The sequence below is a fragment of the Mesoplodon densirostris genome, chromosome 18, assembly GCF_025265405.1.
Source record: "Mesoplodon densirostris isolate mMesDen1 chromosome 18, mMesDen1 primary haplotype, whole genome shotgun sequence".
Taxonomy (NCBI): Eukaryota; Metazoa; Chordata; class Mammalia; order Artiodactyla; family Ziphiidae; genus Mesoplodon; species Mesoplodon densirostris.
Genome location: NC_082678.1, coordinates 51,283,707 through 51,298,688, shown reverse-complemented (window position 1 = coordinate 51,298,688; position 14,982 = coordinate 51,283,707). Strand labels below are relative to the sequence as shown.

Sequence of the window (14,982 nt, the reverse complement as noted above, 5' to 3'; positions counted from 1 at the left end):
GTGCTTCTCAAACTTTAGTGCATGTAAGAATCACCTGGAGGGCTTATTAAACAGATTCCTGCCCCCCACACCCAAGATTCTGATTGAAAGAGAATGAACATATATTGCCAGGAACTTTAAAATGTATCACCTTAATTTAATCCACTTGATGAGGCATATATTATTATCTTCATTTTCAGTCGAGGCAACTGAAACTCAGAAAAGTTAAATTGCCTAAGTCATAAAGCTAGTGAATAGCAGAGCTTGGACTGGTACCCACTTCTGTTCTCAGAAATGCATGCAAATCTTTATTACCTTCACCTTTTAGACTCTGCCCAAGGAACTGGGCATATCACAGAGTGAGACAGACAAGCTTTCTGTCCTGGTCAAACTCAGTAAACAATTAAAAAATAAAGAGTTCTCAGTGCTATGAGGGAGGTAGTGCCTTGTTACATATCTATATAACAGAAGCACATACTCTACCACAGGGTTAGGGAAAGCTTTCCAGAAAAAAAGTGAAGACCTGAACTATAAGTTAGAGGAGTGGAGTGGGGAGTGTTTGGAGCTGAAGATATGCATGAAGGCTTGGAGGTAACAAACCATTTGAGGAACTGAAAGAAATTCAGAATGTCTGGAGTATAGAGGGTGGAGGTGAGAGATAAGGCTGCTGAGGAAGGCGGGAACCAGATCTAGCTGGGCTATTTAGACTTACTGACTTTTTTCAAGGGTAGGGGTGTGGTCAGACGTGTATTTTTAAAAGATTGCAATGCTCTCAGTGGAGGATGGATTAGAGGAGAGCTAGCCTGCAGGCTGGGAGATGCGTTAATTAAAGATGCTAGTGGCATGCATTTGGGTAATACTGTGGTGACTGGGGAGAAGGGTGTGTGTGTGTTTACAAGTGTTCAAAAGCGTTTAAGACTTGATTGACTAGAAGGGGAGGAGTGGGCAGGCAAAAGAGGAATCGATGATTTCCAGGATTGAGTGCACAATTTTAGTAAGGGTAAGGTACTGTAAGCTTATTCTTTCTTTTTTTTCTTTTTGCGCTACGCGGGCCTCTCACTGTTGTGGCCTCTCCCGTTGCGGAGCACAGGCTCCGGACGCGCAGGCTCAGCAGCCATGGCTCACGGGCCCAGTCGCTCCGCGGCATGTGGGATCTTCCCAGACCGGGGCACGAACCCGTGTCCCCTGCATCGGCAGGCGGACTGTCAACCCCTGCGCCACCAGGGTAGCCCTATTATATCATATTTTTAAAGAAAAGTAAATTAAGATAAGTGAGGTTATGTGAAAGTGAAAGATGTTATTTTAGTAAGATTTCAATGACTAGAACTTATTAGAAAATATAGGAGAAAATTACAGTCTTTGTGGTTAAGTTTATTATTTTTGTTGTCTTAATTAGTATCAATAGCCCTATCGTTCAGTGAGCATGTAGTTGTGAAAACGAAATAACGCGTCTTTCTGCCACTATGAGGATTAGCCATGGAGGACCAGCTATAGGCTATGAACTGTCAGTCTACTGAGTTTCTTCAGTGACTGTCTTGTTGAGTAACCTTGGTTGAGTTTCTGAAGCTCGACATCCCCTTTTGCTCCTATTCCTCCACACCTGATGTTTTTACAAGGGGTAGTAGATGATTCCAATCAATGGATGATTTGGACTCCGCCTTCTTCATCTAGGTCCCGCCCCCTTCTTTAGACCACACCCCTTACACTTGGCCCCGCCCCCTAATCATCGCTGATATGACAGCGAATTCGCCACAATCCTGACCTATAGGAGACCTGAAGGGTGGGACAGAGATCAGTCTTTTTTTCCATTTGTCAAGTCAAGTGTCTATCTGGTCCCAGTCTCATCCCACTTCCTCTTCAAGCCAATGATTGGTTGCTCTGTTCTTGGTCCCCGGCTCACGATTGGTTCTTTCGTTCCACCCCTTTCTTCCAGCTTTTGCAGGCGGGATTAGCACGCAGCTTCCTGCTCCTGCCAAAAAAATAAAAGAAGAAAAAGAAAAGAGGAGAGAGGCGAAAGAAAATGTCACGGAGATCTTTGGTGTTTAATTCGCTTTTGGTCTTGTCGGTCAGGCCCAACTCTGCCTTTTGATTGGTCTTTCGATCTGCCCATCCCGGGTCGGGGGCGGGATTTCCCCAGGAGACCCACACTCTGTCGCCACTGGCCGAACAGTGCGCCTGTCTGAAGCTCCCGGCCCGGGATTGGAGGCGGACGCGGACAGGTGGGCGTGGATTGGCTAGGGTAGCCGGTCAGTGTGAGGCGGGGGCGGGGCCTCGGCGGCTGGTTGCGCGTGTCCGCCGCTGGCTCCGCTCTATCCGGCTTTGCTAGGGGAGGTGAGTCCGGCCGCGGCGGCACCGGCGGCTGAGGAGGCGGCGGCTCGAGGAGAAAGCGGCCGCGGCGGCTGAGGAGAAAGCGGCCGCGGGGACGGAAGCCGGGTGGGGGGGAGGGGGGGAGACGGAGCAGCCTTGAGCCCTGCGGGGGCCGTCGCGCGGGGGGACCCACCCGCTCTCCCCCCCAACCCTCCTCAGCAGAAGCAGCCGGCGGCGGGGGCAGGAGTCAGCCCGCTTCCGACTGCACCCCGCCCGTCTCCCGGGGCTCCCATTCTTTGGCCCCGGGACCGTAACCTCCTCCCGGGGCGGTTCCCTGTGTCTGGGCGTCCGAGTGCTGCCCACCTCTCTTTCATTGCTCCCCGCACCTCCTTACCTTCACTTTGCCCCGGTTCTCTTTCTCCTCTCTGTCCTGTCGCCTCCTCTGCTCACTCTGTCCCTCCTGCCTCCTTCCCTGGCTCTTTTCTGTTCGGGAAAGTTTAGTACCCCCCCGCCCCCAATCAGGTCAACCTGACGAGGAGTACGGGGAGATGTAGGAAGGCCTGAGAGTTCGAGGGGGGGAGCTAGTTTCCCTGAACATTTCCCCCCATCTTTTCACTTTGGGGTGGTTGGCATTTTTTTCAGTTGCATTTTTGAGGAGGTGGTAGGTGTTTAGAAAAGGATGTGGGAATGGAAGGGGTAGATGGGTCAAGCCTCTTACAGGATTCCCAGGGTCTTGTGTTACCTGAGCCTTTTCGCGTGTGGAGTTCAGGGGGTCGGGAGGTTTGGCCTTTATTCCCACATTCAAAGTTGGAACCTCCCCCGAATTAAGGATGGAGTTTTAGTACCCACTTGTGGCAGGAAACCTGGGGGGAAGGGGTCCCTTTTTCCTTTTTCTTTTTCTTTTCTCTTTTATTTTTTGGGGCAACCCACACCCTTCCACACACACTCACCCCCAGATTAAACACCAAGATCCTCTAACTTGTCTGGATTGACTGATGAAGACATAAAGCCACTTCCGCTCCATGTTTTTGGAGGTGGAGTGAGTGGGTTTTTTCTTCATTTTTAAATGGCCAAATGACAGCTTGACCCAGTTTGCTTTCCAATCAAAGGGCATTTTTATTTGAATGTCTCTTTGTGGCGCAAGAGCCAACGCAAAAATGATGGCGGCTTACAATGGCGGTACATCTGCGGCAGCAGCAGGGCACCACCACCACCATCACCACCACCTTCCACACCTCCCTCCTCCTCACCTTCACCACCACCACCACCCTCAGCACCATCTTCATCCCGGGTCGGCTGCTGCTGTCCACCCCGTACAGCAGCATACCTCCTCCGCAGCTGCGGCTGCCGCAGCAGCGGCCGCAGCTGCGGCCATGTTAAACCCTGGGCAGCAGCAGCCGTATTTCCCATCACCGGCACCGGGTCAGGCTCCTGGACCAGCTGCAGCAGCCCCAGCTCAGGTACAGGCTGCCGCAGCTGCCACAGTTAAGGCGCACCATCATCAGCACTCGCATCATCCACAACAGCAGCTGGATATTGAGCCGGATAGACCTATTGGATATGGAGCCTTTGGTGTCGTCTGGTGAGTATCCAAAGAAAAACACAGCTTCTCCTGGTTTCTTCTCATGGCTGTCGTTGGGCAAGCCCTTTCTCATGGTTTTCTCCATGTCAACCCAAGTGGAACAAGCTTCTCGGCTCAACTGTAGGAAGGCACCCTTCCTTACCTGGTAAAGAGGCCTGATGGCATCGGTTATCTAGGCTTGTGCTTTGGAGTCATGGACAGCTTTGGTGGAGCACCCTCTGTTGAGTAACTCACACAAGTTTGTTGTCTACCAGACCTATTGTGTAGAACCTAAGCAAGCCACTGAATGGAGATTCAGTAAATAGATGAATGCATGGAATGCTTATTTCTACACAGACCTTGGCCATCTCTCATGTTCGATTTAGTTTGAATCAGTTGCCCAATTGCAGCAAATGTCACAACTGACCCAAACTGGATTCTTTATAATAGTCTTGTCATTGGGGTATACGTTGCATAACTACTTTGCTCTTTCTGTCTTTTCATTCCTTAATTTGTGATCTTGATCCCCAGAAGGAAGATAAGGTTCATAGTTAAACCAGTTAAGTCATTGCATGAGTGGTTTATTTTAAACCGTAAAGCTACAGTTGGGAAGTATGTAGCTTTAGTCTTTTGATAAGAATGCATTAAATATAGCATCACACATGAGTACCACAATTGAGGTCAGTAGACTGTAACTATGCAGTGGCCCACATTCAGTGTAATGTTTTAGTGTCATTTAGTGGCTTGTAAGTTGCTGTTATCCCTTGGTTGGTTGCTGTAGTAGGAAGTATACTTTTAAACATGAAACTTCTCTACTTTTGCTAGTGCTAGTGTACTTTTTAAAGTCCGAGGGCTTCTTAAATGCAACATTTTGTCTATTTGTCCTTCTTAGGAAGATTAGTAGTTTATAATAAAATGTATTTATCATTGTAGGGTCCTCTTTCTTTCAAAACCAGAATGAACTGAGCTTTTCCCCCCAAGGATTAAGTATTCTGGTGTGGATAGATGAATTGATGTTTTCAGTGCTTCAAAAATAGATTCCTTCAACTATACCTCAATTAAAAAAAAGATTCTTGTTAATGTATAGAAAAGCCCCCATCACCACAGGAAAATGAACTCTTTGGAACTAGTCTGGTAAATGTCTCCTTTTCGTCATTGCTTTTCAGGCTATAATTGACATGTTTCATTTTTGCATTATATCTGGCCATCTTTATTTACATTTCAGATTTTATAAACTAGGCTACTAAGTGATCCGATCCGTCTTTTTCTAAACTGGTGAAGTCCAGTGTTTTCTCAGCAAGTTCTCCAAGGTGTGTGGGATTCCTGGTGGGAAAGAATGCAGCCGGTAATGGTGCCTTTTCAGTCTCTGCTCAGGGACCTGCCTGTTCTTGCCTTCCTCTCATCCCTTCCATATCCTATCCTCAGGGACTGCCCTGTGAACTGCTGTTCCTTGTCCAACCCTTGAGGATTTCAAAGCAGGAGGGGCAGGGGGCAGGAAAAAGATCTTTCCTTGCTTTAAATTTTGTCATTGATTTACTGAGCATTTGTTTGGATTTTCTTAGACCTGGAGGCTTTCTTTCATTTTAGTGCTTTGCCTACAGTGCTAAGAACTAGAGATGCTGAAAGGGAAATGGGTTGCAGCATTCTTGACTATGTTCTAAAGATGTTATTCACCTACATTTCTATCAAATGGTGATGTGATTTGTAGAAGTTTTAACTTCAAGTTGGTGCTAAGGGAATTTTTTTTTTAAGGGGAGGGAGGTGAGGAACTGTAGTGCTGAAACATATCCCACAGCAAACATTCTGGTAGTGGGTGTTCTGAATTACCAATACATGAAAATCTGAATGTGTTTGATTTGAATCCATTCTAGGTTCTTTCAGTGATCGACCCTTGAAGTACCTCCGTCTCTGTGCCATCTTCCTCTGTACACCAGTTGTTGTGCGTTTGCCCTGTCTGACTACATTTGTAAGCCCTATGAGGGTAGTGACTGTGTCTGCTAGAGTACTTCTTTTTTTCCCCAGCACCTACCACAGTGTCGTGGCATCTTTGCTGCTTGGTTATTTGATCTCCTGGTCAGGTCCTCCTTTGTTCTTTAATCAAGTTTTTCTACTTAGCTGCATTGATTGTTTTTATCAGCTGTTACAGGTGAAATACAATTTGGTATAAAAAAAGAGGAAAGAGTTCCAGGTGTGTGTTTTAGTATGCAAATTCTTTTCTATTTTTATATTTATATATTTATGACTTGCTGTCTGAATTGCTTATTATATTTGGAATTTGACTGCTACATGACATGAGTAAGATTGTTAAAAACTAGAGATCTGGACACCAAACCATAGTGAACTGCACTAGTATTCTCAAACCCAAGCTAAAGATGTTAGTGAGCTTTTTTACTTTCTAACTAACTGAACGAAAAATTTTCATTTTAATTTAGAAGGCACCTAATGAGTCTGAAACAACTATTTTCTAAAGTGATGAAAATGGAACATAAAAATATTCTCCTAATGATACATCATTTAATTCAAAGCACCATATAACTACTTGGGCATTATAAGATTCACTTAGACTCAAATATGTTTAGTGCATTTTGCAAGTATTTTTCTTCTGACATAGCATATGAAAAGAAACTATATCTGCTCTCGTTTCTTTTTTTGGACATGTACCAGGTGGTACTAACTGATGGCTAAATATGTTGCATATAATTTTGAGGGATATTGTTGTTTCTCCATGTAGACAAGGAGAGATATTTGTAGAAGTGATGCAGCATTTTACCATTCAGATTTATCACTGAACAATTTAGTCTACCAGGCTTGATTTATCTTTCTGCTGAATTTAACTATTGGAATAACCTATCAGTGTTGGACAGGTGTGTAAAAGTAGTGAATTACCTGTTACCTTGCTGGTAAAGGTGGTGCTTTGACAGTTCAATTAAGGTTTCATTAACAACTCTCTGCTGTGTTTTATCTCAAAGTAAGGTTTCCAGTTTACCTAGTAATATCACGGGGTAGCCTGAGACACATTCATTGCCAATGACAGAATATTGTTCATGGGTTATCAAAGCATTGTATATAATTTGACCTTCTTTATCAGATAACGAGGCTTTCAAATGCCCATATGGACATTTTCATAATGCAAAACCAAAACACAAAACAACTCACAAACAGGAACCTCAGTTGTTTGGTGAGAATAATGTAAATACCTTCTTGTCTGTAGTTCACATTTGCCAGAGGAAAGTAAGTTATACTGTTCTTAAAGATGTATTATAACATAAAGGCTTCAGGGGCTCGTGAAGTGTATGCATTTGAGAATTGGAGGAAGTTGACCCCATGAGAAAGGTTTGAGGACCGCTAAACCCAGGCAGGTGTGACATTGGCAGCCGAAAATATCAGATTGAATTCATGGTACCTATTGCCACCTTAATAAAAGTGAGTCTGGGAAAAGCTTCTACTTTATAAAATCAGTGTTTTTTACTTATCTGATTAATTGAAAGATCAAAGATCCTGGGATTCATTCAGTCTCTTGTCTTTGTACTCCAAGTAAAGTTGGAGAACTTTGTATTTTATTATTCTAATTCCTTCAGCAGGTTACTTTTATTTAAGTAGTTTGAAACTTAAGCATCACTGTACTGCTCCTTAGTTACTTACTAGCTGTGTGATCTTGATATATTGTTTAACCTCTCTGCTCCTCATCTATAAAGTGAGGCTAATACTAGCACCCATCTCATACAATTGGTATGAGGATTAAATGAGGTAATCCTTGTAAACCAATGAGTACACTGTCTAGCACACAGTAAGCATTCAATAAATGTTAGCTGGTTTTTATTGTGGTTATTTTTAGTAGGAGAATCAAACTTGTGTGAATGTGCATAGAAGTGGCTTCACATAAGATCAGATTTATCAGGTGAAATCAACATGCAGACTATTTTTTGGTGGCATGACTTTAAATACCATAGAGTGTCCCCTTAGTTGTGCTATATGCCAGGGAAGTAAGGAGGGTTGAATTTAGAGTTAGGGTAAAATATTCTGTCCAATTCTCTCAATTAATTAAAAACAAATGCATAAAAAAACATAATAAACATGTTTGTATGGACCTGGTAGGTGTTTAGTCAGATCGTCTGTACTGTTTTAGAAAGTATGGATTTCCATGCCTGGAAGGACATGAATTTTTTTTTTTCTCAGAATGTAACAAATGAAGGACATCCATGTTGTCAAAGTTCAGCTTTAGTAGAAATTCATTTTACTTGTGTTTGGATGAAAAGGTGTGAATTGTTAAAGAAGATCACAGTGAGGCAGGGGAAATATGTGTGATTTAATCAAAAATTATTCAATGTAAATCCTTATGCATGGCAGAGATTGTCTAGCTTGCTCATCTTGTGAAAATTAGAGGCATCATGTATTTTCTGATGTTTTCTCTCGTCCTCTTACTCCTCAAATAGCAAACTATAATTTGGAAAAATGAGGAATGCTTTTGGGATAATTTTGGGAAAATGCTGGAGTTAGTTGCATCAGAAAGAGTGGTATACTAAAGTGTATTCTGTTATTAACTGTGTTTTACATGTTGAGAATCTGTAGTATTGAGAAGTTTCTCTATCAGCCAAGATTAACAGCCACAGCTGGATTCTTTGGGGGGTCTGCTTTGTGAAAAGAGCTTTGAAGAAGCAGAGCCTGCACCATAAAAAGGAAACGGTTGCTCTTCTAGACATAACAAAGCATCCGTGTGAAACTAGAAATGTGGAAATCTATATTGTTAGTTTTAACTACAAACGAACTTACTTTTAGAAACTGTAGGTTCATTGTCATAAAGCAGAGTAGGCAAAGAGAGAAAATAAAAGTAACACAGTCTAATGATATTGAACTGGTTTCTTGGCGAGAGAAACTCCATAGCCTGTAACACTGGAAGTCATTTTGTACTTGGGCTCCTGGACAAGATTATGCAGATTTTATTCAAAAACCAAAAATGAAACAAACCCAAAACACAACAAAAGAAACTCATTGTATTCTTAGGGAGTAATGTCATGTTCTGCTATTGAATATCAGCTTAAAAGAAAAAAAGATGATTTTTTTCCTAAAAGAATATGTTTCAGAAAGAATTGCCTTGTCAAACAAGCTAAAACAACAATATCCCTCAAAATTACATGCATCTTTTTTAGCTGTCAGTTAGTACCACTGGTGCATGTCCTGAAAAAGAAATAGGGGTAGAAATAGTTCCCTTTCATGTGCTATGCTAGAAGAATATTTGCAAAGTACATTAACTGAATATTTATTTGAGTCTCAAGTTCTGGGATTTAATCCTCAAAGTTTAGGCAACTGTAGCATTGTTGTTCCTTGATATAAAAAGCCAGCTTCTAATGGAGTACTGGAATATTTCATTATCTTCACAACTTGGAGCATTAGAGTTTCACTGACTTCTATATGTAGAATTGAGTGTCTATTCTTGGTGGTTCTTATTAGATTTGTTGATGTCCTAGCAGTTTAAGAATCAACTGTTTGGGCTTCCCTGGTGGCGCAGTGGTTGAGAGTCCGCCTGCCCATGCAGGGGACATGGGTTCGTGCCCTGGTCCGGGAGGATCCCACATGCCGCGGAGCGGCTGGGCCCGTGAGCCGTGGCCGCTGAGCCTGCGCGTCCGGAGCCTGTGCTCCACAACGGGAGAGGCCACAACAGTGAGAGGCCCGTGTACCGCAAAAAAAAAAAAAACCTTACTGTAAGTTTCCTTAATATGCTGATTTGATTTCTTTGATGGGAATTGTCAAAGCCAAAGAAACTTTTCCATTTGTCATCCAACCAAACAGAAAGAAGTCATTGGGTAGAAGCTCTTTCCATTGTAAGATTATATTTGGGTTTTACTTATGATTCCCTGTGCTTCCATAATACTCACGTGAAATATTTGTTGATTGGGTCATCTGATGCAGATCAACAATGACTTCCTAACTAAAATAGCTTGTCAGTTTGATCCTTTTGTTGCTTGGGGGGGGTAACAAAGAGTGCCTGAGGCAACAGCCGTAATACTGTGAATAAGCACGTGACAAGTCCTCATAGACCTAGTCGGTAGTTCTAAGGTACCTAGCCAAGAGACATTAGAAAAAATTCTGGCACTTAGGCATTATGAAAAGATGACTTCTAAGGAAACTATACTGAGTTCAACTTTAATAGTTAATTGTAATGGTGTGAGTAGAGGGACTCTGTACAGGGAATTCTGCCTTTGATCATGATCTGTGCTCTTTACCTAAACCCAGTTTCACATCTGTGTTTTGAATTAGTTTGGCTAATTGAATCATATGGAAGGTTTTGACAATGTTGGAAGTCACTAGTCCAAGTATATTTATTGTCAGCCTGCTACAGACCAGCACCGTTGTAGGCACTAATGAGGCTATTTAGTTCTATTAATAATTTAGCAAACCTGTTTCAAGTTTCCGCTGTTACCTGTACTGTGCTTGGGATATAAAGATGTTTAAGTCACAGTATTGCCCTGAAGGAGCTTACAGTTAAATAAACAGTATGAAAAGTGATACTTCCCTGCTCTCAGGGAGTCTTGATGGAGAATTGAAACTAAATTGGAAACCGTCAAAAACATAAGGACAGATTATTTTCACTCGTTCTTATAATATTCATTTACTATGTGTTGACTGTTTGCCAGGCACTGTGCTGGATGATAAGGATTTAAAGGAGATTATGATCTAGTGGGGGAGAGAGATTTGTAAATGGATAGTTGTAATTCACTGCCATAAATGCAGCAATAGAGATACTCCCTGGGAATACGGAGGAGGAATTTCTGTGGAAGGTATGGATGCTTTCTAGAAGAGATAATACCTCAACTACTGAGTCTTAAGAATGAGAGTCAAAAAAAAGAAAGAGAATGAGAGAGTCAACAGCGAGGAAGGGCATTATGGGTGGATGGGCCCTTGTGAAGGGGACTCACGGGGCTGGAGTTGCTGAAGGTGATAGGAGATAAGGGTGGAGACGAAAGCTTGAGCTAGATCCTGAAGAGGTTGGAGTGTCCTGCTGAAGAGATGAGACGCCATTGGTACGTGGGAGAGGGGCAAATAAAACTTACTCTTTTTATGAGTAAAGCACATATATACATACAGTACATAAACAGATATACAACATAACTATGGTATTAAAATTTCATGGGGGGGCAGTTAAGGGGGAAAATGTCTGAAAACGCTCCTGGGGGTGGACAATAATGAAACAGGTTGAAACATTAGGAATGGCAACCATTGGAAGTTTTTAAGTAAGGGAGTGACTTGTTCAGATTGATTTTTTTTTTTAAGATATGTAAATGGAAAAGTAGAGGTAGCTGAGGTCTGGGCCTTAGGGAATGTTCTCAGTTGTAGGTGAAAGAAATTATTGGAGGTGGAACTAAGGGCAGTCAGATAGGAAAATATGTTCATAGTGCATAGATTGACAACCTACGCACAACAGAAGATTGCTAGGAAGATGGGAGTGGTCTTTGGTGCAGATAAAGTCAAAAGGAGGGTGGAAAAAGGCCATTGAATTTAGCAAGCAGATCATTGATGGCACATGAGAGAATGATTGTATGATTTTTTTCCCCCTCTGATATATATATATATATATATATATGTTTGTCTCTAAAGAATGTCTTCAGTGTTAGCAGCACTTTATTGTTAATAAAATTCTCCCAAATCCCAAGTTGTAATTTATAGTTTAATAAACCAGGGAACTTGATGTTTATCATATTCAAGGCACCATTTCCTTAGGAGGATTCTTTTTCTTAAATGACAGGGTAATAAAGTACTAACTAAACTTGTTAGGAGACAAGGTTCTGGTCCCTGCCTTGGTACCAACACCTGTATGACCTTGATAAAGTTATTTGACTTTTCTGAGTCTTGGTTTCCTCATTTATAAAATCCCGTGCTTCCTAAGTTTATATTATAAAATTGCATTAATATTTGTAAAGCATTCTGGCATTACTTTGGGCAAATAGATTCTGCTAGTGACCACAAGACAACTTTCTTCAGGACTCCAGATGTTGAATAGCTTGTCAAATTGTTTAAAGGTAGGATGAGGTAAATGTAACCCTTTTCTAGTGTGATGACTTACATAGAGTTTTCAAATTTGGGATCAGATTTTAAGTGTGCAGTTTGTCCAAAAGACTCACTTTCTCCTGTTACTGACTTATTGGTAATGATTATACATGTTGTGGTGCAGTTGTGAAGGGCCTGCCTATTTGCAAATGGGCAATCAGTTTTTTCCTCAATATAAATTTGGCATTATTTTCCTGATAGTACTTTCCCTTTTTAATGTTTTAGACTTATTTGCTTGCCTTCTTAAATATTTGGAGTGATTTTTAAATATTTAAAGAAAGTCTAATGTTAAGTATTTTGTCTTTTTTTGTGAGTAACCAGGTAAGCTGATTTGCCTACCAGTGCTTACATTAACTAGCAAGTTGATTTAAAATGTTTTGTTTTTACGAATCTTTGAAATTCTGAATTTACGTGGGGAATTTACTAGTTTGCAGATGGATCTCCCAGAAAAAGAGCTGTGTCACAGCTTTAAGGCTGTAGCAGTTTAGGGCATACAATGCCCAGAGATAGAGGGAGCTCGACTTCCTAAAGCTCTTCCACAGGAGGAAGGGAGCACTTTCATAGCTGTCCTCAATAGTCCTCAGTAAGCCAGCAGCGCTGTCCCTAGATACACAGTTGACCCTTGAACAACATGGGTTTGAACTGTGCGGGTCTACTTAATATGCAGATTTTTAAAAATAAGTATATTGGAAACTTTCTTAGAGATTTGTGACAATTTGAAAAAACTCACAAACCACATAGCCTAGAAATATCCAAAAAATTAAGTAAAAGGTGTCATGAATGCATAAAATATATGTAGATACTAGTCTATCCTTACATAGGCATAAGGTGAATGATGTTTAAAATAAAATTAATAGTGTGTTAGTTTTCTTACTCTTTTATAACTTTGCTTTCAAAGAATTACATTAACATACAGTGTGCTCCCTGCCCCCGCTATTTACTCAGTTGGAGAAATTATATCAGCCTATCATCACAGGTAACTGGCTTTTTAAAAAATGTAACAATGTTTCCAATACTCGTATTGATTAAACTAGCCTACCATAAAGCTACCATATTGCTGCTTCTTTGTTATCAATGCATGACTAGTTATACCTGTAAATAAATATTAATTTCTTTTTCATGTTTTTTCATTTTGGACGTCTAGCGTTAGTGATACGTGTAATACCTACAGTGTTTTGTATCATATAAGACGGTATTGACAGGTACTGACAGATGATTCATCTTGTAAATAGCACTGCAAAAGTGTTTGCTCCTCTATGATTTTCTTAATAACATTTTCTTTTCTCTAGCTTTGTTGTAAGAATACAGTATATAATATAACACAAAATATGTGTTAATCGACTGTTTATGTTATCAATAAGGCTTCCTTTCAGTCAACCGTAGGCTACTAGAAGTTGAGTTTGGGGGGAGTCAAAAGTTATGCTTGGATTTTTGACTGCACTGGGCAGGGGAGGTCAGTACCCCTAACCTTCGAGTTGTTCAAGGGTCAGCTGTATAATGCAAGCCACATAATGTGATTTAAAATTTTCTACACTAAAAAAGTAAAAAGAAACAGGTGAAATTAACTTTAGTAATTATTTTACTTAATTTATCCAAAATATTATCATTTCAAATGTTATTACTATAAAAATCATTAATTAGATATTTTACATTCCTTTTTTCATACAAAATGTACAAGATCCAGTGTGTCTCTTAGCGCTTACAACACTTCTCAATTTGGACTAACCAAATTTCAAGTGTTCAGTATCCATGGGGCTACTGACTACCTTATTGACCAGCCCAGTTCTAGAATCTCTTTGGCCTTTATTGGGTTGTTTACTCATTTCTGAACCAGTCACTGTCAGTGGGGATAAGGTTACTTTGGGATCAGTCAGGTCCACCCCTGGACCTGGAGATGGAGTCAGTTATAAGTGGGAGGGATGAATTCCAGCAACGAATGCTGGGAGGGTAGTCATTAAATGACCAGGTACGCATTCATCTAACTTATGTCAGACTCAGAAGAACTTGACAGGGTGTGTTTATAGAGCAAAGTGGAATAATGTTCTTTGTAGAGAAGTTGTCCTGCCTGCCCCGAATTATTTGGAGTATTTTCCTTTCTGAAGCCCTGTTTGCCTAAAGTAGCAAAAGGTAAAATTGGTACTTGATCCTTGCCATTTTTGCTTTCCTTCCCAGTTGGATCAGATATCCTCCACTGATTTCTTTTCTTTCCTCTCTCAGTGTTGTGGTTTTGTTATCTAGATAAAGTTCTCAGTCTTGTATTCAGTTTAAGTAATATAGAGCTCAGTAGTGTGAGGCAGCAAACTTCTTACAGGGGAATGAACAACACAGAAACTTTTTGTTTATCCGTTCCTTGACCTAAAATTCTTGCTCTGAGCTACAGAGAAAAGGTGAAGAGAGACATTTGTTCAAATGGATAAAATTAGTCATTTGACCCAGATTGCAGCCATTTTTTTTTTCTGTCTGCGTGGATAAAACCATCCCCCAATTTACATAAGCAGGTGATTTTTCTTACATGCTAATTTTTTTAATGTACCATGGCAGAGAGCTACAGATTTGCAAATTGTGTAAGTAAATTGAAATAAACCAGGTGACTTTATTTCTCTTTATTATCTTACCAGTACAGAAGCACCCAAAGGGCGCAATTATCAGGCGATTGTCTCATTACACATCTAAGTTAACAGGCAGCCTGATGCAAAGTTTTTTTTTTCTCACTTCTCCACTTCTTCTCTTTTTAATTTTTTAAGATAGGAAGCTATTGCTTTCTATATTTACTTTGACAGGGCTAGAAATTTAGTAATACAGATGTGGGGAAGTTTGAGCTTTAGTACAAGTAACCCAGAAACCGTAAAAATTGACAGGTAATGGTACTGTGCAGAAAAAGAGACACATGTATACTTGGTTTGGGTTTGAATTGCCTAAGAATTAGGTGAGAACCTCCAACTATGTTGAATTGGTTGGCTTCCTTTGTGTTGCTTTTCCAGGTTCTGCATGTTATAGTATTTGAGGTTATTGTGAAGATAACTGGTTGTGTACTAAGGCCAGTGTTCAAAATAAATATTGATGCATTCTTTTAGAAAACAAACTAGTTAATT

The 14,982-nt window shown here is 40.9% G+C and overlaps 1 protein-coding gene across 2 annotated transcripts in view; it reads left to right on the top strand.

The window, feature by feature from the left end:
• Nucleotides 1–2,310: 2,310 nt before the first annotated feature.
• Nucleotides 2,311–14,982, top strand: part of NLK (nemo like kinase) — a 147,701-nt gene continuing 135,029 nt past the window's right edge. For both annotated transcript variants that reach the window (XR_009530416.1, XM_060082243.1), the window contains exon 1: nt 2,311–3,868. Coding sequence is in view for 1 of the 2 variants with exons in the window: in XM_060082243.1 (XP_059938226.1) it covers nt 3,411–3,868 (458 nt within the window). In the remaining variant the exon portion in view is untranslated. The remainder of the gene's footprint in view (nt 3,869–14,982) is intronic.